The sequence below is a fragment of the Zootoca vivipara genome, chromosome 6, assembly GCF_963506605.1.
Source record: "Zootoca vivipara chromosome 6, rZooViv1.1, whole genome shotgun sequence".
NCBI lineage: Eukaryota > Metazoa > Chordata > Lepidosauria > Squamata > Lacertidae > Zootoca > Zootoca vivipara.
The window spans coordinates 80,051,611-80,077,413 of NC_083281.1; the positions used below are offsets into that span (position 1 = coordinate 80,051,611).

General features: G+C 39.8%; 1 protein-coding gene across 5 annotated transcripts in view; it reads left to right on the forward strand.

The window, feature by feature from the left end:
• GNB1 (G protein subunit beta 1) overlaps window positions 1-25,803 on the forward strand; it is a 72,490-nt gene that overhangs the window by 38,840 nt on the left and 7,847 nt on the right. For all 5 annotated transcript variants that reach the window (XM_035121158.2, XM_035121159.2, XM_035121157.2 and 2 more), the window contains 6 exons: window positions 8,652-8,759; window positions 14,076-14,114; window positions 17,201-17,307; window positions 18,805-18,868; window positions 22,782-22,944; window positions 25,567-25,633. In XM_035121158.2, the coding sequence (XP_034977049.1) occupies window positions 8,703-8,759; window positions 14,076-14,114; window positions 17,201-17,307; window positions 18,805-18,868; window positions 22,782-22,944; window positions 25,567-25,633 (497 nt within the window). In that variant the 5' untranslated portion in view covers window positions 8,652-8,702. The remainder of the gene's footprint in view (window positions 1-8,651; window positions 8,760-14,075; window positions 14,115-17,200; window positions 17,308-18,804; window positions 18,869-22,781; window positions 22,945-25,566; window positions 25,634-25,803) is intronic.

Below are 25,803 nucleotides of genomic sequence, written 5' to 3' on the forward strand. Positions count from 1 at the left end.
AATTAAAATAAAAATGTAAAATAAACATTCAAAAACAATCACATACCCTCACAGCTAATAATTTCAAGGTTGCCAGGAATGGTTCCTTCAGCTATCAAATGCCTGATTAAACGGGAATGTTTTAAACTTCTTCCTGAATAATAATGACAGTCACACCTCACCAGGGAAAACAATTCACAAATGGGGAAATGCCACAGAGACAGCACCAAACTGGGCAGTTGGTAATCTCTGTTGGGGCAACTGACTCTTGTATTATTTGACAGTAATTGTGTGTCCTTGCTTGCACTCCGTGCTTTGCAATATAACCATAACCACCTTTCAGAACCTTTGCCCTGTATTTGCAGCATTTCTGGTGCCTGTTTACTTTAATTTCAAATGAAATTTGTAATTGTTTGAGCCTGTTTCTCTGGCTTCCAGGAAAAAAACCAAGAAAAACTGTTGAGTCACATAAATATGGGTCAGATAACATTAATATTCACATAATATTGTTAGCTGCAAATAAACAGTTTTGCATAATTCTTCTATAATAATTAACATTTATGATTACAGTACATTTATCTCTGTTCTCTTAATTCTTCAAATACTTGGTTGCTGTTTTACAAAATTAATTTGACCTGTCAGATTATTTATCAGATTGCTAATCCTTACCCCCTTTCCACCCTAAATCTTTGGAGCTTCATAAGAGAAAGAGACAGTTGTTGTTAAATCTGGGGGGAGACACATTGACATATTTTGAGAGATGTGATTATTAAAGTGTAGCAGGTCAATGGGAAAAAGCTTACCAGGTAGCCATGTTCTTGAATTTATTTAGTCTCTGCAGATTATCAGTTTGAAATTTAAAATACTGATGATTCAGGTTTATTTTTCTTGCAGTAGTTGCGTATTTGGTTGTAGAAGTAGACTTTCCATTATACTGAGATCAAAAGTAAGTTGGAAAAGTTTTAGTGTTGAATAATACAGCACTCTGAACATGCTCTTATGATATTTGTCTCTGGATTTAGTTAGAGTATATTAACAATACTTCTAAAAAGGATCCCTTTGTTGTATTCTTTGTGAAGACTACTTTATCCTGAATGCCAGGAATCTGTTTATTGTGAAGTGTTGCTGTCTGTGGTCCCAAGATTGGCTTCAAATCTCACATTGACCAGAGAACTTAATTTAATTTTTAATTTGATTTACAGTCATGCCTCGGTTTGAGAACGCTCCAGTTTGAGTACTTTCGGTTTAAGTACTCTGTGGACCTGGAAGTGTTTACTTCCGGCTTCCGTGGTGCACGCACGCACAGAAGCGATCTGCATGGTTCACGCATGTGCAGAAGCGCTCCGTGCACGCGCGGAAATGGCACTTGGTTCAAGTACTTTTCGGGGAGTGAATGGCTCCCCGGAACGAATTGAGTACCACTGTATTAGATTTATACACCGCACTTCATCATAAGATCTCAGGGCGGTTCACCTAGCCTCCTCAATATCCCTGAGGGTCTGCACCTCCTCCTGAGCCCCAGTCTCACCTTGGAGGAAGCTGTCAAGACGCTATGCCCTGGGGCTCTGGCTTCATCCGAGAGCCCCTGTCCCAATCTACCGGGCTCTCTGCTGACCCCTGGTGGTCCCCAACAGTAATTAAAAACAAAACAGCAAAACAGTAGCTTTTGCCTTGGTTGGTTAGTATATTTGGGTGTTTCTGGTGCTGTTAAATCTGCGCTTTCTTACGTTTTGTTTTAAACTATTAACTCAAGACACCCTAAACCTTAGAAAATCAATTAATAAATGCCTTTCATGATACTTCCTTGGTTATATTCAGCACAAAAGACAACATATTCCCTCTCTTAAGCAAGTCTGCAAGTCCTGGGATTTGTTCAAATACGTATGACAGTGTGGTGGAAGAATACCGTAGAATGAGCAAGTGACTCTGCTTTTCATTGCCAATACCCATGTTTTGTAAGTTCCCAGGGCCCAACCATCACCTTACAGAGGGGATATGTGCACATTACTTTCTTTTCTGTTTGGGAATGAGCCAGCATGCAGTGAAAATTAAACAAGAGTCACTTGTACATTCTGCCTTCTTGTCCCATGTTGTAACTTGCAGACAATCCTTAAAATCAGTTAGGTTGTGCTACACACAGGAAATTTTATATTATATTACTATATATTATTTCAATTTATATCACACCATGTGTGTGTATCACACAATGTGATATTAACAGTAATATGAAAAAAGAAGTGTTGATTAAACCAGTCAAAAACACTAAACATTGACCCCCTTAAAAATAAGTAAACATGACCTGTATATTTTCTTAAAAACCAAGGCCCATTTAAAAGTAATTTCCTAATTGAAAGCAAGATAGATTTACTCTTTAGGTCTGCTGTCAGAAATTCTGCCTGAGGCTCAGAAGGCAAAGAATACAGATAATTGAAAATTAATGTCACAACTGTGCATAATAAGAATCATTTATATATTGGTGATCATACATATCTGTTTAAATGTGGCAAGTTTCAGCCTACAATTGGTGCTGTTGTGCTTAAGCAACATTCCTCTTCCATTGGCCATGTGTCTTGGACCTCTAAAATAATCTAAGGTTTTCCTTCAGCAAACAATATTGTAAAAATTGGAATGTGATGGCCACCCAATCAGGAATACTTTAGAAAAGGGTTAGGCAAATTCAAGGAGCACGAAGCTGTCAATGGCTACTAGCCACAATGGCTGTGTTCTACCTCCACTGTCAAAGGCAGTATGTCTCTGAATACCAGTTTCTGGGAAGCACAGGTGGGAAGAAAGCTATTGCACTCAGTCCTGCTTTCAGGCTTCCCATAGGCATCTCTGAGGCCGCTTTTAAGAATAAGCTCCTGGACTAGATGGACCATTGGCTGCCCTTATGTAAATTGCAAGTGAGTCCCCTCACCTAGCTGAATGTTTATTGTTAAACAAGAGCACTGGTGCTGCTTATCCCTAATGCAGTCGTACCTTGGAAGTCTAACAGCTTAGTTCCTGAATGTTTAGGCTCCCAAACGTCGCAAACCTGAAGTGACTGTTCCGGTTTGGGAACTATTTTTGGAAGCTGAACGTACGATGGGACTTCCGTGCCTTCTGATAGGCTGCAGGAACTTCCTTCAGCCAATCAGAAGCCACACTTTGGTTTTCAAACATTTTAAAAGCAAAACGGACTTCTGGAACGGATTCCGTTCCACTTCCAAGGTACAACTGTATTTGAATAAAAGTTACTTTGTTACAAAATTTTAACATCTCTATGAGATTCTCATATCTACCCCTACTCCATTCAAGCTTGCACCTTTGCTTTAATCATGCCATCCATGTTTGTTTGTTTGTTTTTATCTCATCCTTCCAACTCACAACTTAAAAATGTTATACTTTAAGTACTTGTACTTTAAGTTGTACTTTCACATTCTGAAAGAGTGCAGGCTGTGTATCAGTTTTGATGTTGTTGTTGTTTAGTCGTTTAGTCGTGTCCGACTCTTCGTGACCCCATGGACCATAGCACGCCAGGCACTCCTGTCTTGCACTGCCTCCCGCAGTTTGGTCAAACTCATGTTCGTAGCTTCGAGAACACTGTCCAACCATCTTGTCCTCTGTCGTCCCCTTCTCCTAGTGCCCTCAGTCTTTCCCAACATCAGGGTCTTTTCCAAGGATTCTTCTCTTCTCATGAGATGGCCAAAGTATTGGAGCCTCAGCTTCACGATCTATCCTTCCAGGGAGCACTCAGGGCTGATTTCCTTAAGAATGGATAGGTTTGATCTTCTTGCAGTCCATGGGACTCTCAAGAGCAGGCATGTCAAACCTGCGGCCCTCCAGATGTTTTGGCCTACAACTCCCATGATCCCTAGCTAGCAGGACCAGTGGTTGGGGAAGATGGGAATTGTAGTCCAAAACATCTGGAGGGCCGCAGGTTTGACATGCCTGCTCAAGAGTCTCCTCCAGCACCATAATTCAAAAGCATCAATTCTTCGGCGATCAGCCTCCTTTATGGTCCAGCTCTCACTTCCATACATCACTACTGGGAAAACCATAGCTTTAACTATACGGACCTTTGTCGGCAAGGTGATGTCTCTGCTTTTTAATATGCTGTCTAGGTTTGTCATTGCTTTTCTCCCAAGAAGCAGGCGTCTTTTAATTTCGTGACTGCTGTCACCATCTGCAGTGATCAAGGAGCCCAAGAAAGTAAAATCTCTCACTGCCTCCATTTCTTCCCCTTCTATTTGCCAGGAGGTGATGGGACCAGTGGCCATGATCTTGGTTTTTTTGATGTTGAGCTTCAGACCATATTTTGCGCTCTCCTCTTTCACCCTCATTAAAAGGTTCTTTAATTCCTCCTCGCTTTCTGCCATCAAGGTTGTGTCATCTGCATATCTGAGGTTGTTGATATTTCTTCCAGCAATCTTAATTCCGGCTTGGGATTCATCTAGTCCAGCCTTTCGCATGATGAATTCTGCATATAAGTTAAATAAGCAGGGAGACAATATACAACCTTGTCGTACTCCTTTCCCAATTTTGAACCAATCAGTTTTGATAAGAGGATTTAAATTGGACAGCAGGTTAGACATGTTTATAGTAATCAGATGACGTTGCATGGAAGAGTATTTTCTAAGTATGTTATCCATGATACCCAATCATCTTTTTAATGTGACTGGTGGTGTATGATAGTTATAAGTAGCATATAACCCCCACCTCAATAAATATAAGTAATGGAACAATGGTTTCAGACACTCTTTTGCATATATAGTGCTAGCAAAAATCCCCATCATTTTAAAGATAAAATATGTGTGGAGGAAGGTATTTATGTTGCAGGCATTCTAGCATTTAGACAAAAGATAAAATTTTAAAATAATACTGTAACATGACCCTTAACATTAATAATGTTAACGACACACTTTGTACAACAGTGCCAGATTCAGCACTAGTCTCTCATAGGAATGAATGGCAGTCTGTCACTCTTATAGGAGAAAGAAAAGGTTTTGCACTCAGAGGCACCATTGGAGTTGGAACAAAACTTGCACCTCACCATTGGTTACTCCAGGAATCAAGTTGCCTCTTTCTGCTTTTTGATCCTTTTGCTTGGCCTTGATGTGAGTGATAGAATGTTGGGAGATTGTTGACTGAAGGATTGTTTGAATTTATAGGCAAGTGGGACCTGCAACCATTTTATAATTCCTGTTCAGGGTTCCAGTCAGCTATTCCTTCACCCTGTGATCTTCTCTTCCTTCTGATTTACTTTTCAGGCTGATGCTCATTGTGTGGCTACTGACTGTGTTAAGTCCTCATCAGGCTGTTCTTTAAACGCTTAGGCCCTTTAGGTTTTGTGCTGTCTTGAAAATATGAGGAAGATGAGAATACTGGCCCATTTCAACTTGCAAGCACTTTGACTCATGTCATCCTGACCTCATTTAGGCAGAAAGTGATTATTAGTTGATTACGTAGTTTGCTTTAAGCACCCTTGGGATAAAATGAATCTGGGGTTTTCTGCACCAGCAATAAAGAACTTGTGCAGAAAGTGAACATCATATTTCAGTGTTGGGGCAGTAGAGTAAGATTCCCCCCGTCCTTTCCAACAAGCTTTGATAGAATTGGGGAGACCAATGGGTTTGGCAGGGCAAGGCATTGGGGTACTTGCTGCCTGGGCCAGAAAGGACAACAGGTATGCTATGACAGCTGTCTCCTGCCATGTGAGACACTGAACCAGTTCCAATAGGACTTCAGCACTGCTTTTAGTACAGGGCACGAGGAATGTGGTGCTTATAGCAGCTGCTTCTCTTGGACTTAAAGAACCAGAAGAGCTAGCAGCAGCAAATAAGGAGGAAATGATATGTGTTTGCCACAGTAGTATATTACATTAGGTTGGGACCACATGCTCAGTGTGGTTGCCTCGCAAATCAGTAGCTCATGACTCCTAAATAGGGGAACTTCATCACTCCCAGCCACCCCCAAAGTGGCAGGATTTCTGAGACAGACTCTCCTCTACTGAAGGAATTTTTTTATTTTTCTCCTCTAAAGAGATGAGGATAGCGATAGGTGTTAAAATGTAGGTTTCACCTTAACTGGATTTGAATGAGTAGTTAAGCTCAGACAAGAGATTATTAAGGCTTAACAATGACACTGCTACCAGAAGACAGGCAGTTCAGCCCTGTGTTCATGTGGAAATTGTACCATTAGCTTCTGAAATTCACAGGACTGGGGAGGTTTACAGGCTCTGTGTCTTGTAAGTATATTTTGGGCATTTTTTGAGAATGTATTGTTAATACTTGGGAAATTAGAATAGTAACTAGAAGCTGGTAGTTCTTTAGACCTAAGCAGAATTTCATATAAAGTGAATGTCCTCAAAGTAGAATATTCTCTTAATTTCATGGCTAGGGTTTGTTGGGGTTCATAGATGAATTGTCTCACCAGCAGCCAGCCCTCAGAAGTGATGCTTTCAAAGTTTGCAATCTCTAATCTTACAACTTCAAAGTTGTGATATCAATACAGCACAACGTTTGACTGTAAAATATGTTTTAAGTACTGCTAAGACCATTCACTTTGCTTGTTCAGGGTTGTTGTTTTTTATGTAGCTTTCTGTTCAAGTGAGGCTATTGGAAAAGTCAGATATATTTGCCCCAACTCTTTCCCCCACATACAGCACAGGGGAAAAGGGATGTCACCTAAGTACAGAAACGGGCAATTTTAAACAGCAGGAGAGGGTCCATGAAGGACTAACTTTGAAAATTATGTTCCTGGCCGTAGAGTGGCGGTGGGGAAATCAGTGGGTTGACTAGCTGGGAAGAAGAACGTAAGGCTGTGGTAGGCAGATGATGAGGCAGAAATAACATGTTGGGGAAGAAGTAGCAGGAGCAGAGGTTGTGGGTACACTGACTCAATCCTATGTGCATTGAATTCCAAGGTTGTCTTGGAATTAATTTTTTTTAAAAAAGTTGTGGTTCTGCAGTGTAAAGGGGATTTCGGCCCATAACATCACTAGTGTGTTTGTAGCTACCTCAAAATAATTATTGTTGTTCACATGCACACACCCCAATCATTTAATATTTATTTAATGTATAGACTGCCCTTCATCCAAAGATCTCAGGACGGTTAACAACATTAAAATACAGGATAAAAGCACAAAATATAGTTACCATGTTGTGTGTGATGCATTTCAATCACAGGTTTGCTGCTACATCATACCCACTTCTGGCACAAAGTCTCTTACCCCACATTGCTCTGACACAGTTTATACAGTATTTTTGTGAGAGACTACAGTGCACTCCTCTTAAGTCCCCTTTGTCAGAAGCAGATATTAGTTAATTTGATAATAAATCAAAATTTCAGTTTTCACTTTTTTGCAATCCCTTAAAGGAGGGTAGAACACATCCTAATTTCCAGATATCCTGATTCCCAGTTCCTGTACTTTAATGGAAGTGAACTTATAAAATTAACTATTCCTACCACACACAATGGTAGAACACAAATTCTTACTATGTAATGTAAACTGCTTAGGGATTTGGCATATTTAACTGTATATAAATATTATTGATGGTGATTATAGGGCAAAACCATGCAAACTCTGTTTTTTCTATACTTGCTTTAGATGCTGAACTGAGATATCTTACTTAATCAAGATGGTTAAAACTGCTATTTTAATAACAAATGCCACTTCTGATGAAATATTTGAATATTAGAATTGGCTCTGTGAACTTAAATTTCTTCTATTTATTTGTGAAACAGCAAACTTTTAGCAGTAAGTTAAGGGAGAGAGTAAGCTGTAAGTTTGCTGTAAGTTTGCTGTAAGTTTAGCAGTAAGTTGAGAGAGGCAAATGTGTGTGTTCCACAATTCCACGAGGGTGCAGAAGGCTTGCAGAATACGTTGGATGCAGAAATTGGCTTCCAGTGGATTCCAGAAAAGCAGTTATCTTCCCTGTAGTTGCAAATATGTTTATAAACAGCCTTCCCCAAACGGGCGACTTCCTAGCTGTTTTGGACTACCAATTTCCATCGGCCGTAGCCATCATGGCCAGTGGCTCAGATGACAAAAATTGTAGTCTAGAACATCTGCAGGGGATCAGGTTGGGGAAGACTAGTTGGTATCTGGTTGTCTTGGGAGGCAATGGAAGAGTATTGAAGGCTGATCTAGAAAATGTATGAAGCAAGTCTTTTGAAATTTAGAACCAGAGGAAATGATGAACATTTCAAGTAGAAAGTGGTAGAGCTTCCATGTCATGCACCATTCCTTGTCCTTCCCCATGAATATGAAAACCAGAATAACTTATGCAAATTATGAGAAACATGCAGATTGGCATGATTTACATAGTCTGTAGGGCAGAGCTTTACTTAGCATAGAATTTTGATTACCTTGGATCCACGTGTGTTTAAGTTTAATGCGGAGTGCATACTCCACCCTAGCTATGACCTAAAGTTACATAAACAGCTTTAAGTAACGTAGATGAAGGCTGCACGTATTTGGGCCTACTTCTGAATAAACATGCATATGACTGCACTTTGTAAGGATACTTACGTTAAGCTAATTTTTTAATGCGCTCTTGGTATTTGCTTTTATTTATGTTTATTTTATGTATATTAGCTTAATTGTAAATAACATACCGTGGTTACTTAAAATGCTTTTCTTTTTTAAAAAAGGTTCAGTTGACTTCAAATTGTTTTTACTTTTCTCCCAGATTTTTGAGCATCTGAGAGGTGTTGTAGAAGCACACCTTTAGTACGGGAAGATGAGTGAACTTGACCAGTTACGCCAGGAGGCGGAGCAACTGAAAAACCAAATCAGAGTAAGTATTATAGACTAAACATCTTGCCTTTCTCACCTGTTCTGGATGTTTGGGTGCGTTCGTTCTCTCTCAAATTAATCTGTGTGGTAGGGGGGATTTTAAAAACAACTTACTTGTTTTATTTGAAAGAGCTGCTATTTTAAAATAAAGACCTTTTTTTTATATAAAAAGATTTCCAGGCCACATCTCAGCTGAAGCGTCCCAGGTGATTAACAAAACAAATAAATGTATAATAAAGCAATTTAAGCAACATTAAGAACAAATATAACCATAAAACACATAAAGATGACACTTAAAACTGCTCTTTATGGTGGTACATTTTCAGTGTCTGTCATGTTGCCATTTGGCATTAACTGCTTATGCTTACCCATCTCAAAGTGCTACTTTACTGTGCTATAGTATGGCATAAATTTCTAAACTTGCTTGTTAGCTTTCAGTGAAGGAAAAAAGCATGTGACATGCACATTGACTTATAGTCTTGAGACTTAAAGCCTAATACTATTCATTTCAGAGGCTAGTATAATCTGGCTTCTTTCTATGTAAAAGAAGAGGGACTACACAGAAACCCTCCAGACTACAGCCACCTTCTAAAAATAGAAGCAACTAGCCAGTTCTTCAGCTCCAGGTTTCTACTAACTTATTCGTAAGATTCATCCATTACACCGTCCACTTTCTTCATCTTCAGTTTCCCTTTATGGTTTCTAGGTAAGAATCATGCAGGCGCAGTAGGAGCCGCAGCTGGCAGAAGTTCCCTGCCAGGGTTGAAACTCCCCTTAGCAAACCTGTGCCATCTTGGCTTCCTTCTTTTTCCGATATAGAAGTTGGACTACACACTTCTTTCCCTAAGCAACAGAACATTTCAGGCCATCATATCAACTCAGCAAATCAGTGTCAAAATAACTTAGCCACCACATATAAAAATAATGGTGTTGCACAGTTGCTTGAACCATTCTGTTTCAAAATGCACAGAAATATGATTTGGGGAATATAACATATTTATTCCAGAAAATAAAGTTTTGCTTGTTCCTCCTTGGCATTTCTTTCTGAGGAAAGCAACTATGAGACTGAGCTGTATGCTACAAAACCCGAGGCTCATTTCTCATCTCTGCCATCAGCTTAGGCAAGCTGCTGTCAACACAGTTTCTAGTCATTTATTGTGATATACTGACTGATCTTAGTATGGTGGTTATTGAGGTAACATATGTGGAAGCACATATGTGCTATATAATTGCTATCATTTGCTTCTCTGTGGACAAATAACTCCATCATGTTGGAAAAAGTTCTTAAGTAGTAGAAGGCAGAGATTGAATTTCATTTTCATTTTTCCTGCAAACCCTTTATTTTACTTATTGCAATGTGATAATTTTCATATGCTGTGCTTCAATTCTGGCACTCAATAAGACCTTAATTAAGACCTTTTTACTGTTGCCTTTTCTAAAGACAATTTTGATGATCTCATTCAGTATCCCTTATGCACTTTTTGAGATTCTACTGTTTTTATTTCTCTCTTTACATGGCTTTGTGAGGGCTTGGCCTTGAAAAGTGATTAATAAATAACTTATTTATTTTTAAAACTTATTTATTAGTCATTTTTCAGGGCCGAACCTTCACAAAGCCCTCCAGAAGTTTGAAAAAAGTATTACTTTCAGTCAAGGCACATCAAGCTTATTTACATGAAAAAGAAACTATTTCTTTCCTTCTGGTTGAAAGCTTACACAAATAATAAAAGCAGATCATTCTGTTGACCTGGCGCACAAGTTTTAGGTCACATATACCTAAGTTGGATGCATAGTATATGCTGTTTTGCTTAAAACTGAGGCAATCTCATTTTAGGTTGAGAGAGAGAGTGTATGTATAGTATATGTCGATAACCAGTAGAGCTACATTAAATACACTATTAAACACAGAATTTAAACAATGTATGCATAATTTTGTACAGGTATATTGTGAAACAAGACTTTTGACAGCCACAATAGTGTAAATAACATACAACTTCTGACCAAACACACTTTGTGTAAACAAAAGTAGTCAGGGGTTTTACAAAACTGGATTTAAGCTCTTGAAACTGACTGTGGTGAACAAGAAATCAAGAAAAGCATAATTAGCCCCACTTTGACCCCTCCACTGGAATGACTCCAAAAGGGAGATGGCACCAAAGACTTTCCAGACCTGCTTTTCATGTTCATTTGTCTATGTGTGCATTAAAGGTGGGATTACACACTGAATGCTGAGTTCATTGTGTTTACTTTTATACTCTACTTTCTCCTGAAGGTTCAGTTATATGTAGTTCAGTTCTCGGTCGAGTGATTAAGAGCAGAACACTGCTTACCTGCTTAGGAAATCCTATTATGAGTTGTGCTGTGTGTGTGTGCCTTGGAGGTTAACTCGAGCAGATTACCAAAGCTCTGAAATAGCTTCCTACCAGTAATATATACGGGCAGGGATCTATTATGCTGCACATAGATGTACACCTAGTTCCATGATTTGCAATGAGAAGTAGTTGGATAATTGAGGCAGACTAAGTTTAAATGTACTTCTTGCCTAATTTGGAACAGTTTTCAATAGAAGTAATAGTAGAGGAGCAGAAGTTCTCTTTTGTTCTGGGCAGTGTGATGTATGGATGGGTGTCTTAGAAGTATCCAAGATTTTGAAAATGGACTTCCCATATATGAATGTAGCACCCCATTGCATAACATTGGCAACAAATTGCTATCATTAGAATCCTTTGAGTATGTTTATTACATATTTTTTATGTTAATTGCAAGCTGCATTTTAGGCGGCTGCTTTTTTTTTTTTTAAAGAGCTCCTCAAACCCTTAATGAAGATGCTCATTAGGACTGTTTTCTTAAACTATGAGCTAGACCTTGAGTATTTTCTCAAAAGCAGCCTGCATATTCATTGGGCAGGGTTCACCTAATGTGGCCTGTCAGTGGAACCTCTGCCTTTCCTTTTCCTCCCCTGCCCCATACCTCTGAAATTGGCTGGAGGATGGGTGGGAGAAACTCTGAAACCGTGGAGAAGGGAAGGGGAGATTGTTCCATCTGGCAAGCTGAAAAAGCTTTTGCAAATGGAACATTTGTAATAGCGTGACATGGAATTCCACCCATTGTATCATCCCTCCCCCACATCCTTCCTAAACTAAATAAAATAGCTTAATGTTAAATATATCAGTATAAAAGACTGTTGTGGGACAACTCACAAATTATCTAGCCATTGTATACACAACTAGTTAAAGAAATTAATATCCATGTCTTTCTGCCTTCATTAATTCTAAATTTCTTTAAACAAAAATGAAAGGTTTTGGCTTCAGCAAGGAGACTTTCTGTATCTTGCTTTCCTGTGTGGCTCTCTTGTTTAAAATAAGAACAAATACACTGCACAGCATGAGGTGTATTGAGAAGCTACAATACAGCAAACATTTCTGAGGCTTTCCCCCACTCTTCTTATTATTATTGAGAAGAGCTATCTAACCTAACTGTTGACACACATTATAGTGAACTATGCAAACCCCACTGAACTTAGGAATTTGTGAAAGGGCATACTTGCTGGTGCACTGGAAACTTGCTGTAGATTGTGTTCATTATCTCTGTGCAGTCTTGCTGGTCAATTACACTCCCTAACTGGTAGTCTCTCCCTCTACTCCCAGCTGTTTATGTCACATGTGTCCCTACATGACCCAGTTTGAATCTGAGCACTTGATAATTTCCTGTGTCACACACAACATGAGAGTGGCATTAAAACCTGGAGGCTTTCTATATTTTACTCCTCTCCAACAGGCTGCAGCAGAGGGAGAGATGGGGTTGGGGGACACTTCACCGCCATGGCTGTGAGATCAGTAGAACTAAAGCCACTTCTATTCCTTTCCCTCAACCGTTTCCATTCTAAGTAACTTGAAATTAGTGCCTGGCTTCACTTATTTATTTTTCTCTTCTGTGTTGTCTATTAGATTGTAAGCCTGCAGGCAGGGACTGTCTTGTATTGAATATTTGTGCCGTGCTTTGTAAATTTCAAGTGCTTTAAAAATAATTATGATGAATAAACTTGTTAAACAAGTCTTTCTACTTGGCATTTACATGGCTGCAGTGAGAGTGGGAAAGAAAAGATTCGAAGCAGCTGATTTTGAGGAGCCTTGGGGGAAAGCACCATATCTTGACCCCCTGCTCCTCCTGTCTGTAATAAATAAATAAAAATGAAGTTTCTCCTACTTCACATGATTTTTGTAAGGATATATGTGGCGAGAATTCTCAGGTGTATTTCACAATAGTACTGTACTTCTAGTTCATTTATTTGAAAATAGTTTTATGGTGATTGGCTGCAGTATCGCTGTAAGGTAGGGTTGGAGGATCTACAGCCAGTTAAGCTATGCATGATTTTTAGGGGGAGATGTGGCTCTATCAGAATGGCTCCCTACACTGCCACCCCTGGAAAATCCCTGTTCTGGTGTGCCCCATTAGGCTTAGGAAAACAGGTCCAGTTCCTGAAATGCTGCCTTTTTTCTAAGCCATTTGCTGAAGAAAGGGAGATAAGGGAAGGAATAAAAAAGAGATAAGAGGAAGGGAAGTTTAAATGACTGTGTGTGAGTGGGAATTGAATGGGTTAATGGAGGGGGTGGGATGGACGAGCTCACCACCAGCATGCAACCCCCAGAGATTTACCCGCAAGGGTAATTAATGTTCAGGCTGAAACAGGTTCTCAACCCCTGTTGTAAAGCATCTCAACTTCGTGACTGATGTATTGATGGATACATCACTTGCTGCCTGATCCTTTAGTCAGTTAAGAGGTACTACTAGTTTTAAATCTCTGTTAGCTGCTTTAAAGTCAGTGATGGAGTTCTCCAGTGACTTTAATTGGCTACTTACAGCAGCTAGATACTATTTTGAAGGCTGATTATGTATATGTACTATTTGTATAAATGTGAGCAGTACAGCTTTATGTACTCAGCTGGTTTGAATCTGTGCCCATAGAAAGGGGTTTCATAAAGAAAAAATAATTATCCTACTTAGCTTTATGAGATCTTAGTGTTTATTTTGTCACCCTGATTTTACTTCCACAGTCAAAGCAACTTTGTACAGTGAAGTTTGATAGAGAGTGTGAGAGAGATGTACATCCAAATTTACAATAATTTATTTTCTAAATTACTTGCGGATTATAAGATCCTCCTTTGAGACGCATGTACTGGGTCATCCCAGTTTCTTCATTTTTTCAGCACCTTGTGAAATCTATTCATACAAGTAGATAGTAGCTTAGGATCAAGTAAGTCATATCAATGAGCACATTCCATTTTTCTGACACTCTCTTAATTCTCCCTTTTTTCAGGATGCTAGGAAAGCATGTGCTGATGCTACGCTGGCCCAGGTAGGTGGATGCTCAATGAACATGTCATCAAAAGTATATTGGCGTTATCAAACTTTTTTTTTTTTACAAAACAAACAACCCAAAAATTGCTTATATCAAGAACAAAGCTGAGGTATTTCAACTTGGTTTAATAGGAATGCTTTCTTTGAAAGGTTGCTGTATGATCACCATTTCGGTTTTCTTGGCAGCAGATGCCAGGAATAACGCTTCTCTAAATCATCCTCATTTATCGCTGTCACCTGTCTGATTTATATGTAATGCTCTCAATCCTATAACTGCATCACATTCTCAGTCTCATTCCCTTTGTGCTTTCTCCTGGTTGACCTAAAACATGGCTGAGGCTTACATTAGTGCAAGCTTTAACCCTGCTTATTGCTAACTTGGTGTATGCACAGGGTTGAAGCTTGTTTCAAAACTGATTTGACTGTAAACCCTGGTTAGCAATCATACGGAAGATTCATGCCGGGGAGGGTGGTTGGAGTCCTGCAGCCTCCCCTTTTTAATCTGTGGTGCTTAAGGAGTTGCATCCAGTTCACAGATGCTGTCCCAAAATGCCTGTTGCATGTGACGATGGACCAACAACTATTGCCTTGAAGTGCTTTTTCTATTCAGCATCAGAGGGTGTGTAAAACAGAAGACATCCAGAAAGGTAGTTGTGTTGGTCCATTGCAACAAAAGCAACGAAGAGCCTTTCAGCACCTTCTTGCTTATGCTGGGCTTTGTCCTTTAGATGTAGCCTTCAGTATGTCTAATGTTATAAGCATTGCTTGGCCATCTGTTGCCTTTCCCAGCATTAAGTTTGTTAGTCTTCAGATTTTTGAACAAGAGGTCAAAAAATCAAAGTACATTAGACCTCTTGCAGCCAGTGGGGCAAGCTACCCACACATAAAACGGAGCCAGCAACAACTAATGTTCCCAATTTGAATTCGGCTTCCTATTGCTTGTCCTGCTGAAGCTTTTTGGTCAGAACCTGAAGTTAAATGACATTATTATTATGATTATTCAAATTAACCTTAAGGTCCCAGGGTGGGTTACAACAATTAAAACATAACTTTATTATTAAACCACATTTGCACAATGTAAAAAACAGTTAAAAACAACTTTTAAAATAAAATAATGGTGTGTGAGTCGAGATGCCCGATATTTGCTTCCACTGCTAATGTTGACTCAAAGTGATGTGAACTGCAAGACATTCTTTTTAGCACAATTTATAGGGGATCATTCATGTTTGACAGAGTTGCCAAAAATGCTGAATGAACAGTTCCAGTATTTTCCATATGCTGTAACGTAGACTATGGGGACAGGGAGGGAGCTTCTAAGAACCTGACATACAGGCAATTATGAAGGAATTCTAAATCCGGAAAGCGGCCTGTACCCTACTAAGCTGCCTTGACAGATTTCAAGAGGAAGCAGGAATTCTTTGCCTGTGTCCTTTGGCTAAATAATTGTGTTACATGGAGACAGAACAAATATGCAGACATTTTTTTTAAAGTGGGCTGTGCTACAAACTTTTCTGGCTTCACTGCAGTATGCTACAGAGAAGGCTTAAATTTAATTGGCCACAGTACAGGGAAATGAAGGTATTTATCTCCCTTTTACTAGTGTTTTCCTAGAAGATATGATTATTTTAGACAAGAAAGAATACTCAAAGATACTCTAAAAGCTGTAGCAGGGTTTTTAAAACCCTTATGGTAGTCTTTCCCAACATGGTGCTCTCCAGATGTTTTGGGCTGCAGCTATCATCACCCACAGGCATCATGAGCAATTGTCAGGAATGATTGTCAGCTCAAGGGTACCAGATTGGGGAAGGCTGCCTTATGGCATGAAGTCAGAGGTCACTTCCATCAAGATGCATGAAATGATAGCCTCCATTGCTAGGCAGAAGTGTGAATGTATGGCTAATACACAAAACCAAAATAATATGGTTCCAGAAAAAGGGATGATGAAAGAACACCCACAATGTCTGTCATTTCTGGGGATGTTTAAATATCTGCCCTTGACAAAAGCTGATTCAGTCAAGCTAACATAAAGGCCCTGCGTTGGACTGGAATTATTAATTTTGAAATACAGTGGTACCTTGAGTTACAAACGCCTCAGGTTACAAACGCTTCAGGTTACAAACTCCACTAACCTGGAAGAGTTACCTCAAGTTGAGAACTTTGTCCCAGGATGAGAATGGAAATTGTGTGCCACCGGCGGCGCAGCAGCAAGAGGCCCCATTAGCGAAAGCACGCCTCTAGTTAAGAACAGTTTCAGGTTAAGAATGGACCTCCAGAACGAATTAAATTTGTAACTAGAGGTACCACTGTATAAGTGACCCTGTTATCTGTTGTATTTAAACCATAGAAGTCGGAGCAGATTTTATTTACAGCTGACTTAAATGTTTTGTTTTTCAATGTCCCTTAATCTGGTTTGAATATTACGATAAATATATTGCTCACTTGAATTATACAAGAGTTCCAAGTCAGTACCAATAGATGTGATTTTGCTATGTAAGAGCTGGAACAATCTGGATTTATAACAGTCCTTAAGTAAGTCAGAAAGCAGACAGTGAAAAATGAAAAAATTCCTTCAGTAGCACCTTAAAGACCAACTAAGTTTTTATTTTGGTATGAGCTTTCGTGTGAAAATAGTGAAAAATGATGCAGTGGAAATGCCATGTGAGTACTTTTCTGCTTTTTTTTTGAAAAAAAAAACACCTGCAAGTTGTCCTTCAGTTATGTGATAATTCTGAGGTGGGGAATCTCTGCCTTTCTCTATGTTGCTGGCTCCCAATTTCCATCAGCCCTGTCCGGTATAACCAATAGTCAGGTGATGGGATGTTGTCCAGCAGCATCCAGAGGTTCCCAGGTTGCCCACCTCTGATAAATTATGCTTATACTAGAAGTTTGAAACGAGAAGCTTGTTTGGGAAGAAGCAGTAGTAAACACCTTTCAAAGCAGCTAGTAAGGTGTTTTGGTCAAGTTCTTTGGTGCAACAGGGAAAGAAATTCAAGAAGAGAGAGTAGTTTCAGTTAATGCTTCTTCAGTCAGGAAATGCTTTTGCAGCTGACAGTTATAAATATGTACAATTAACCTCCCGTTTAGATCACAGCCAACATTGATCCAGTGGGTCGTATTCAGATGCGCACTAGAAGAACACTGCGGGGACACTTGGCTAAAATTTATGCAATGCACTGGGGCACTGATTCCAGGTGAGTTCCTGCGCTGCAGAAGCACCATCTTGAGTTGGTCACAGCCTCTCAGCCTAATGATTGTGAGGATAAAATGGAGGGGGGGGGGAGGTATGCTACTTTGAGCCCCTTAGAGGAAAGGTGGGATAAAAATGTATAAATATATGACTGGTCCTTGCTTGAAGGAATTAAAAAAGCAGACTGTAGACAGGAGGGGGGAGAGGAAATAAACTAGTGGCGGGAGAGTGAAATGAGGAAGGCAAAGATAACAAGGGATAACTAAGTCCAGAGATTGCAGTTGCAACAGCAACATGTGTGTGTATATCTGACTGCCAGTTTCTACTTTCCAACAGCCCTGGCAGACCTAAAATATAACATTGGCATTTTTGAGATTCCCACTTGAAGATGTCACTTTTACCCCCAAAATGTGTTTGTTTTTACCCAAGACATAGATGTACATTTTACACAGCTGTACAAGGGATAGATGTACATTTTACATAGGCAAGGTTCTAAAGGGCCATATGTTTGCCTAGCAGGAGAGATTTCCCACTAGCACCACCACTTAGTCGTGTGTTTAAAAGTACACACAGTTACTTCATAGGGAATTTCATAATTCTCTTGCCCTACTCTAGTACCAAAGGAATTGAGCAACACTGAAAACTAATAACATTTGTTCATCTGTGCCGACAGCAAAACTGAAACCCATTTTCATATGTTGGTTTCTCCTTGCGTGGAAAAAAATACAGATAGAAAATGCCTTATGGCTGCTATAAAATTATTTTAAAATAATATTTCTGAAGCTCTCACACTTCTAAATATTCAGGGATCCAAAGCTGGCAGTCAGCAGGGTGAATATGTGTTTGTCATGGACTGACTGCCAGAGCGCAATCAATGCTCTCATAATTTTCCTTTTAAATTAAATATTTGTATATAGTGGATTTGTCTGCTCATAGTTAATAGTGATTAAATCAGCAGAAGCTGATGGGGGGAGAGGGCTTTAATCTAATGAAAGCAATCTTATTAATTCACTTGAGCTTGTTTGTTCAAGTTAAATAATCTGCACTACTCTTAAGCACCTTACAGAACCCTAGATCTTTCCTTAAGAATAGAAAAGAGCTGGGAAGATGGTACATTAGAGGAAGTATGTCACTTCCAGTTGAATTCTGCCTGTTGCTTCCATTAATCCAGTTTCGTAGGATACTGTTATATTGGAAACATTCACAATGAGAGCCAGTTCAGTCCATTGATCAGTGGGCGACCTTGTTTGAAATATTTACTCCATCATGGGCTCCCTGGATGACTTTGGGCAGATCCCGCTGTCTCAATTTCTCAATATGTAAAAAGGACTTTAAATGGCAGCTTTAGATGATAACGGCAGTAAAGCATTTTGCATATCAAAATATACTGTTGAATTGATTAAGACTAATGTATTCCAATGTAAATTGTCTTCCTGCACTTCTGATGTATGCTTAGTTTACATTTAACTTTTTATCTCTTTTCCCTAACCTGCGCTTCCAGGCTTCTTGTTAGTGCATCACAGGATGGCAAGCTTATCATTTGGGACAGCTACACCACAAACAAGGTGAGAGCAATTAATAAGGTTCAGTGACTTAATTCCAACTTTGCTAAGGGAGGAAAAGCAAACTAAAGGAAGCACACTAATAAAACAAATCCTTCAGATTGTGTATTTTTGTTCGTCTTTTGTTTTATTCTCTGAAAGAAGGATCTGATGGAGGGGCAAATATAGAACAATTATAGACTAAAGTAATAGCTCGGGGTCCTGCCTACCCTCCCCCCCCGCTTTGGGAGATGATAAGAAAGAAGCTAAGTAGCAGATTTGTTTTCTTAGAGATATAAGCTGTGTGGGGCAAAGAATAGCTTCTGTGGTTCTGGCCTTTATAGTGAAAACTGATGGGGATACTCAAGATAATCCTTGGCATCCTGGGTGCAGTTGCATGTGACATGGATCTCGATTATAACAGGCTTAACACCTTTAACAGTGGTTAAACACTAAGTGATTTTGCATTTAATTATGTGGGTACTGAAAGGAGAAAGCAAGCACTATAGTGATTTATGAACTGAAAAGTATAACTACCGGTAGGCAAGAACAGAAAGTTGGACTTAACCATGAAGTGATGTTCTCATCAGCAGGCAATGGAGCTGACAAATGGAAGAAGGCAAGGCCGAACCAGGGGGATGGGGTGGAATTGTTATGACCTTCCTGGAGATGAAAAGCATTCCAGTTACAGGAATTAACTTCAGCATAGAAATTGCTTATGAATTAAAAAGAAAGAAAGAAAATCATTAACAAAAAATAGTTGTCAACAATTTAATAGTAGTTATGAAGAAAAAATAGAGGGGCAGGAAAGAGAAATCCAACAGTGTACCTAGGAGTTAATGGGGGAAGTTGCATAGGTGAAATGCACAATGGATGAATCTGTCTGCTCCACACCCAGCTTCCCATTCTTGGGAAGTGGAGGAATAGACAGCAAAGAGGCCGTCCAATATGTCATTTCAAGACCATGAACCTCAAAACAAAGAGAAATGAATAACTATTTATAGCACCTGTTATAGGGCCCATATATGGAGGGGATAATTCAGCATGACCAAACTTGATGACCTTTGAATGTCATTTGAGGATGGAGATTGACCTGTTGACCGCTTTGTGACTTTGTCCCAAGGCATATTTGGTAGCCTTTCTGCACATGAAAAAAGGCTGTTACACCCATGTGTATCCACACCTGTGCATAATAAGTTAGCCAATGTGTTCCCTAACCCCTATATTGATTATGCTTCTGGGGATTTCTTCCTTGCTCACCAATGCAATCATACCTCGGTTTAAGTACTGCTCGGTTTGAGTATTTTCAGTTTAAGTACTCCGCGGACCTGTCTGGAACGGATTAATCCACTTTCCATTACTTTCAATGGGAAAGTTCGCTTCAGGTTAAGTACGGACTTTCGGAACCAATTACACTTATACCTCGGGTTAAGTACGCTTCAGGTTGAGTACTCCGCGGACCCGTCTGGAACAGATTATTCCACTTTCCATTACTTTCAGTGGGAAAGTTCACTTCAGGTTAAGTACAGACTTCCGGAACCAATTGTGTTTGTAAACCGAGGCACCACTTTATTGGCAAATTAAGAGCCTGAGGTCCTGAGTACGTCTAATGTAGACCCTCGGGTGCTAGGTGAAAACTGTATATACTGTTCCTCATTCCTTGGTGAACACAGTAAGGGTGGAAATGGTCTCCGGATACTGTCAGATTCATCTTTGTTTTTTTCTGGCATAGGGTGTGGCTTCAACCTAACAGTGAATTTAACTATATTGGACTGGGGAATCACTGTCCCTACATTTAACTTGACCTCATTGGCTGCTAAAGTGTAGGCAATAAAAATATTGGCATCTAAGCTTACATTTGTCATCGGGGGCAAAAACCTTAGTCAAATTCTCTAAATGCAGAAACATACATTTTGATGAGGTGCGCATACCAGGAGTTCATTGGGTCAAAGGATTGAAAACCTGAGCAATGGGCATCCAATTCCACCTTAATGCTTAAGGATTAGGGGCTCATGAGATTTTAAGTAGAAAAAGCTTTACCTTTAGTTGTATCTACAACTTTTGGAACCAAAATGCCAGAAATTAGGCCATTCACTAGGGAGACCATTCAAAATTCCTAATGGTTTGCATGAGGCAGTACTTATTTAAGCTGTCACTATATAGAAGAGCTAACCAACTCCGTGCTATTGCCCTTGCAAATGATAGAGCAACCACTTTATCACTAGTAACCTATTGGCATCTGTGGGCAATAGTTAGCAGCAGATACCATTTTATGAATTTCTGGGGCACTGCAGAATGTCATGGAGTGTTTCTAAGGAATGCACCTCACATTAATTGGTCTACAATAACTTACTACAGTCACTTACAGCAGATCAGAACCCCTATGTTTACAGTGAAAAGATGGGGGGAGAAATTACCCTGTGGCTATGATTGTAATAAGGTAACTAATCTGCATTACAGTGGTACTTTTCACCATATTTCTGTTGCAGTGGGCAGGGAGGGGAGAAGAAATTAACACTTGCTCCCCCATATTCTATATTTGCTCATGCCGTCCACATGCTTCAAGACAGTATTATGAGAGTCAAGAGACTATGCAGTTCCCCAGGATTTGTCCTCCCGTGTGATCAAGCATAATTGCATACCTCCAAGAAGATCAAATGTTCTGAGATGGAAAACTTACCAGAGTCCTTCTGTCAAATTACAGGCTATTGTCCTATTTATCTCTCACCCCCTTGCTCCCCCAGCCCCACCCAAAAAGGATAAGGAGACTTTTGTCAGTAAAGGGTATTAATCAAATCCAGGAAATTGGATGACAGTTCTGCAATAACCAGAATGTAGTTTTAGATTTGTATTTTTATAAGTCTTTGGCTGGATTACACATACGAAGTCATGTATAAATATATCTCTAGCAACACCGCTGTAGCTAAGCAGTCTTGCACTTGTGCTGGATGTGATGGTGGTCCTAACAAAGAAGATGCCCGTTAAAAACGTGTCCTCTTCCAGTGATGTGGTTATGAACAACCACTTTGAGCCATTTCATTGGCTGTCAGGGAGGGGATATATTCTTTGGTGATTAAATAGCTGTATTTATAGTAATGAAGCATCACACCTATTGCAGTGACATGCTCAACTAACATGTGCTGGGTCTTGATTTTTTTCATCTTTTAATCCCTAAAAGAGAAAATGTTTTTTAAAAAAATTCAAGGGCTTTATTTCATAGTAAATCTCAGGGGCACACAAATAAATGCAGCACCCCTGGCTCATGGAGCTTAGAAGCATGAAAGATGGGCAGGTTTTGATGAGAAAAGGTAGAATTAAGCCGAGTTGGAAAAGCTTAGAATTGAAATGCGGAGATGTTACCGTTGTTGAAAGCAAAATAAATTTCAAATGCAGACTATGATAATATGTAGTTGGGGTTGGGAAAAAAAGCACAGAAGCCTGGGCTTCTGAAAATGTGATATTGACGGCTGGGAATGGGAAATTTTTCAATAATGGATGCAGGCTCTAAAAATAGGCCTTGGCTAGACAATTTGAAACCATCCTCAAATCCTCTTTGCAACCACCGTGTGAACTCTGGGACTTGGGACTCTGTTTCTTGTAAACTTAATCTACTGCATGTAGCTATTAAAAATGTTTTTAAGGATGTTCTGCACATGTTGGAAGGCAGTTTACAAATTGACAAGTAATATATATTCTGGAGCATGTAACCTTTTGCACAGTTCTACTTTTATTTCAAAGAGGTTTCTACAGGAGAATTTTCTGGTGGGTTCTCCCTCCACCCCAAAGTCAGATCTGTTTCTCCCCCACTCCACTGCATTTAACTGTTAGCAAAGGAAAAGAAATCTACAGTCTGGGTTGGCCAGCTTTCTTTACCTCTTGATAATGGGCAAGGAACCTAACAAAATGGCAGCTTTACCCCCTCTTTTTTCCATTCTAGGTCCATGCTATTCCCCTGCGTTCATCCTGGGTAATGACCTGCGCATATGCTCCATCTGGAAACTATGTGGCCTGCGGTGGTCTTGATAACATTTGTTCCATTTACAACCTGAAAACACGTGAAGGCAATGTACGTGTAAGCCGTGAACTGGCTGGCCATACAGGTGAGTGTGTTTTTGCTTCAGTTAGCTCTACAACATGCCTTCAACATGTCTTTTTAAACAGTGTCCCCACCCGCCCCCATGGCATCTGTTGAAAGACTGGCTTACACCTTGCTTGTGCGTGACACGTGGGTTTCACCAACCTAGTGATATTTATTTCTGCCACCTTTCCCCTCCCCACATTTTCATCTTAAAAAACAAAAGCACAAAAGCTAGGGGACAAATTTAGCAATAAATCCATAGTTTTACAGGCAGTTATGTTAATAAAAACATTAATGGTTTCCCTTGTCTTCTGTAAATCTTGTTGTCTAGACAATCCTCCCCAAACTGGTCTTTAAAAAAAAGCAAACACTGCCAAATACAACACTGTATAAACTAAAAATAATCTTTATGTAGCAAACATTATGATAGGTGTTTAAGCATTTTGTTTCCTTATTTTCCAGTACCATGGTCAGGTTCCTTTATTTAATAGATTAAAATCCTGATGTATTCTCTTCTAAAGACTGAGCATCTGTTTCACTTGTTCAAAGTTCCAGATATATTATTGGAACTTTTGTCAGGCTTTGGTTGGTCTGTGCTGCTATATGCCCACTTTTCCACTATGAGCTACCGGTAAATGGTTTGTGTGCCAGCTAACTGGCATGACTACCTCCAGGGAATCCTGAGTGCTGTAATTTGTTGAGAGGTCTGAGAATTCTGTGTTGAAGATGCCTACTCCACCCTCAAACTACAGTTCCCAGGATTCCCTGGAAAGGGGAATAATTGTGTAGCTGCTTCATGGTGTTGTAGATAGTCATCTGGACAGCAGAGGGAGGGATATAGCAAAAGAGCTAGTCTCTTAGATATGCTGAGTCCTCTGGTGTTGATGTATTGCCTGTGTGGATTTTGGAACTGAGGGCAAGTTTCCTGCCTTTACTTAGACACTGGTGCTCCTTGGTGTACTTTTATGCTAATGGGCATCATATGTAACATTCAGTGAAGCCCCCACAAAGTTTCAGTTGGCTCCTGAAATCCGTAGTAATACATCAGATGAGCTGCAGAAAAGTGGCTCAGGAGGAATTCCATCTTGCAAGGTTATAGATTCCTGCCCCCGCCACCTCTCCCAGAGCTATGTCACATTTTTACGCTGTCTTTTGTTTCTGTAAAAGAACAAAATCTCAAGGTGCAGCCAAGCGCAGAGGCCTCTTCCTCCAGAGGTTGCCAGCTTGGCTCCGGAAAAACCTTTAACAGTTCTTAAGAGGAAACCTCAGGCGGGCTCTGTGTCTTGCTGGCTTTTCACCGCTGCAAGGCTTTACTGATACAGGCTAAAGGGAGCTCTCTGAAAACTGTTCACAGAGGGGAACTAAGGTTACTCGGCAATGAATAGTTATTTATAATCCAGCAAAGCCAAAGTGTTCAGAACTCTCAGTTTAATGTAATGAATAACAAATGCCGCATTCAAACTGGTGTTTGTGGTGCATTTCTTGCATTGTCTTTTAGCTGGTTCATAGGAACTCTGTTCTATTATAGGTACCTAGAAGCAGTTAAAACTGATTCTTGGCAGTTTTGATAACGCAGGCAAATCATGTTCACAAGAAAAGCTCTTGGTAGGAGGCAAAAGAGAAAAAGAGTGAATAGCTGTTGTGATGGGATTTTTGTTTCGTTTGATCAACCTTTTTTTGAGCATAAGGAGAGGACACCTGATAGGCCTGTACTTCTGGTGAACTGCTGTTTGACAAAGCACTAAGCTACTTTCTAAAGCAGCCGGAGCCTTTGCAGTCTGGAATTATGGTCTCTGCTGAATTGGTCTGTCCATATAACTAGTTTATTATAAACACAGTTCAAGGAGCTTGGAGTGAGGGCAAAGTAGCCAGTCATGTTAGTAACAGCTATGGGACCAGGCCTCAGAAGTTGATGTGTTTAATCTGTGATTCTAAGAAGCAATACTGTGATGTAGAGCAGGAAAAAGTTCAGAAAAGAGAAACCAAAATGATCAAGGGTCTGGAGCAACTCCCCTGTGAGAAAAGGTTACAACATAGTGGGGGCTTTTTAGCTTAGAAAAAAGAAAGTATGGCAGGGCATGATAGAGATGTGTAAAATTATGCACGGTGTGAGAAAAGTAAATGCACTTATTCGCAGAGCATGTAATTTAAGCTATGAAATTCACTCCCCCTGGAGGCAATGGTGGCTGCTAACTTGAATGATTTTGACAGAAGATTAGGCAAATTCGTGGAAGATAAGGCTATCAGTGAATGCGATCCAGAATGGTTATGTTCTATCTCAAGAATTTGAGTCAGTATGCTCCTGAATACCAGTTGCTGGGAATTGTAAGTGGTGAGAGTGCTGGTGTGCTCAGCTCCCTGCTTGTGGGCATCTTGTTGGCCAGTGTCAGAGGTGTTGAATTAGTTGGGCCTTTGGCCCGATCCAGCAGGGATTTTCTTATGTTCTTATAATACTTTACTGTGTGAAAGCTTTTCCTGAAATTTGTTTAAGATGCTTGGGATCCCTTGGCCCTGGCCTATATCTTTGTCTTGCTGTTGAAGAAAATAAGGTGGAAGTTAACAAAAACAGTGGGTGTGAGATGCAAAAAGGAATTATCCATATTTAATCACATTTCTTCCTTTTTTAATCCTCTTCCTGCTGCAGGTTACTTGTCATGTTGCCGTTTTGTGGATGATAATCAAATTGTTACCAGCTCTGGAGATACTACTTGGTAAGGCGCACACCAATAGTGTTACTGTAGAGATTGGCTTATATCCTAAACAAACTTAGGGAGCGCCTTGTCTCTAGTGTCTGCTCCCTGCTTTGCTCGCTTTCAACTAGCAAGGAGATTTAATAAGAATTGATCTTTAGGACTTGCCAGTCTGAGAACAGGACAACTTA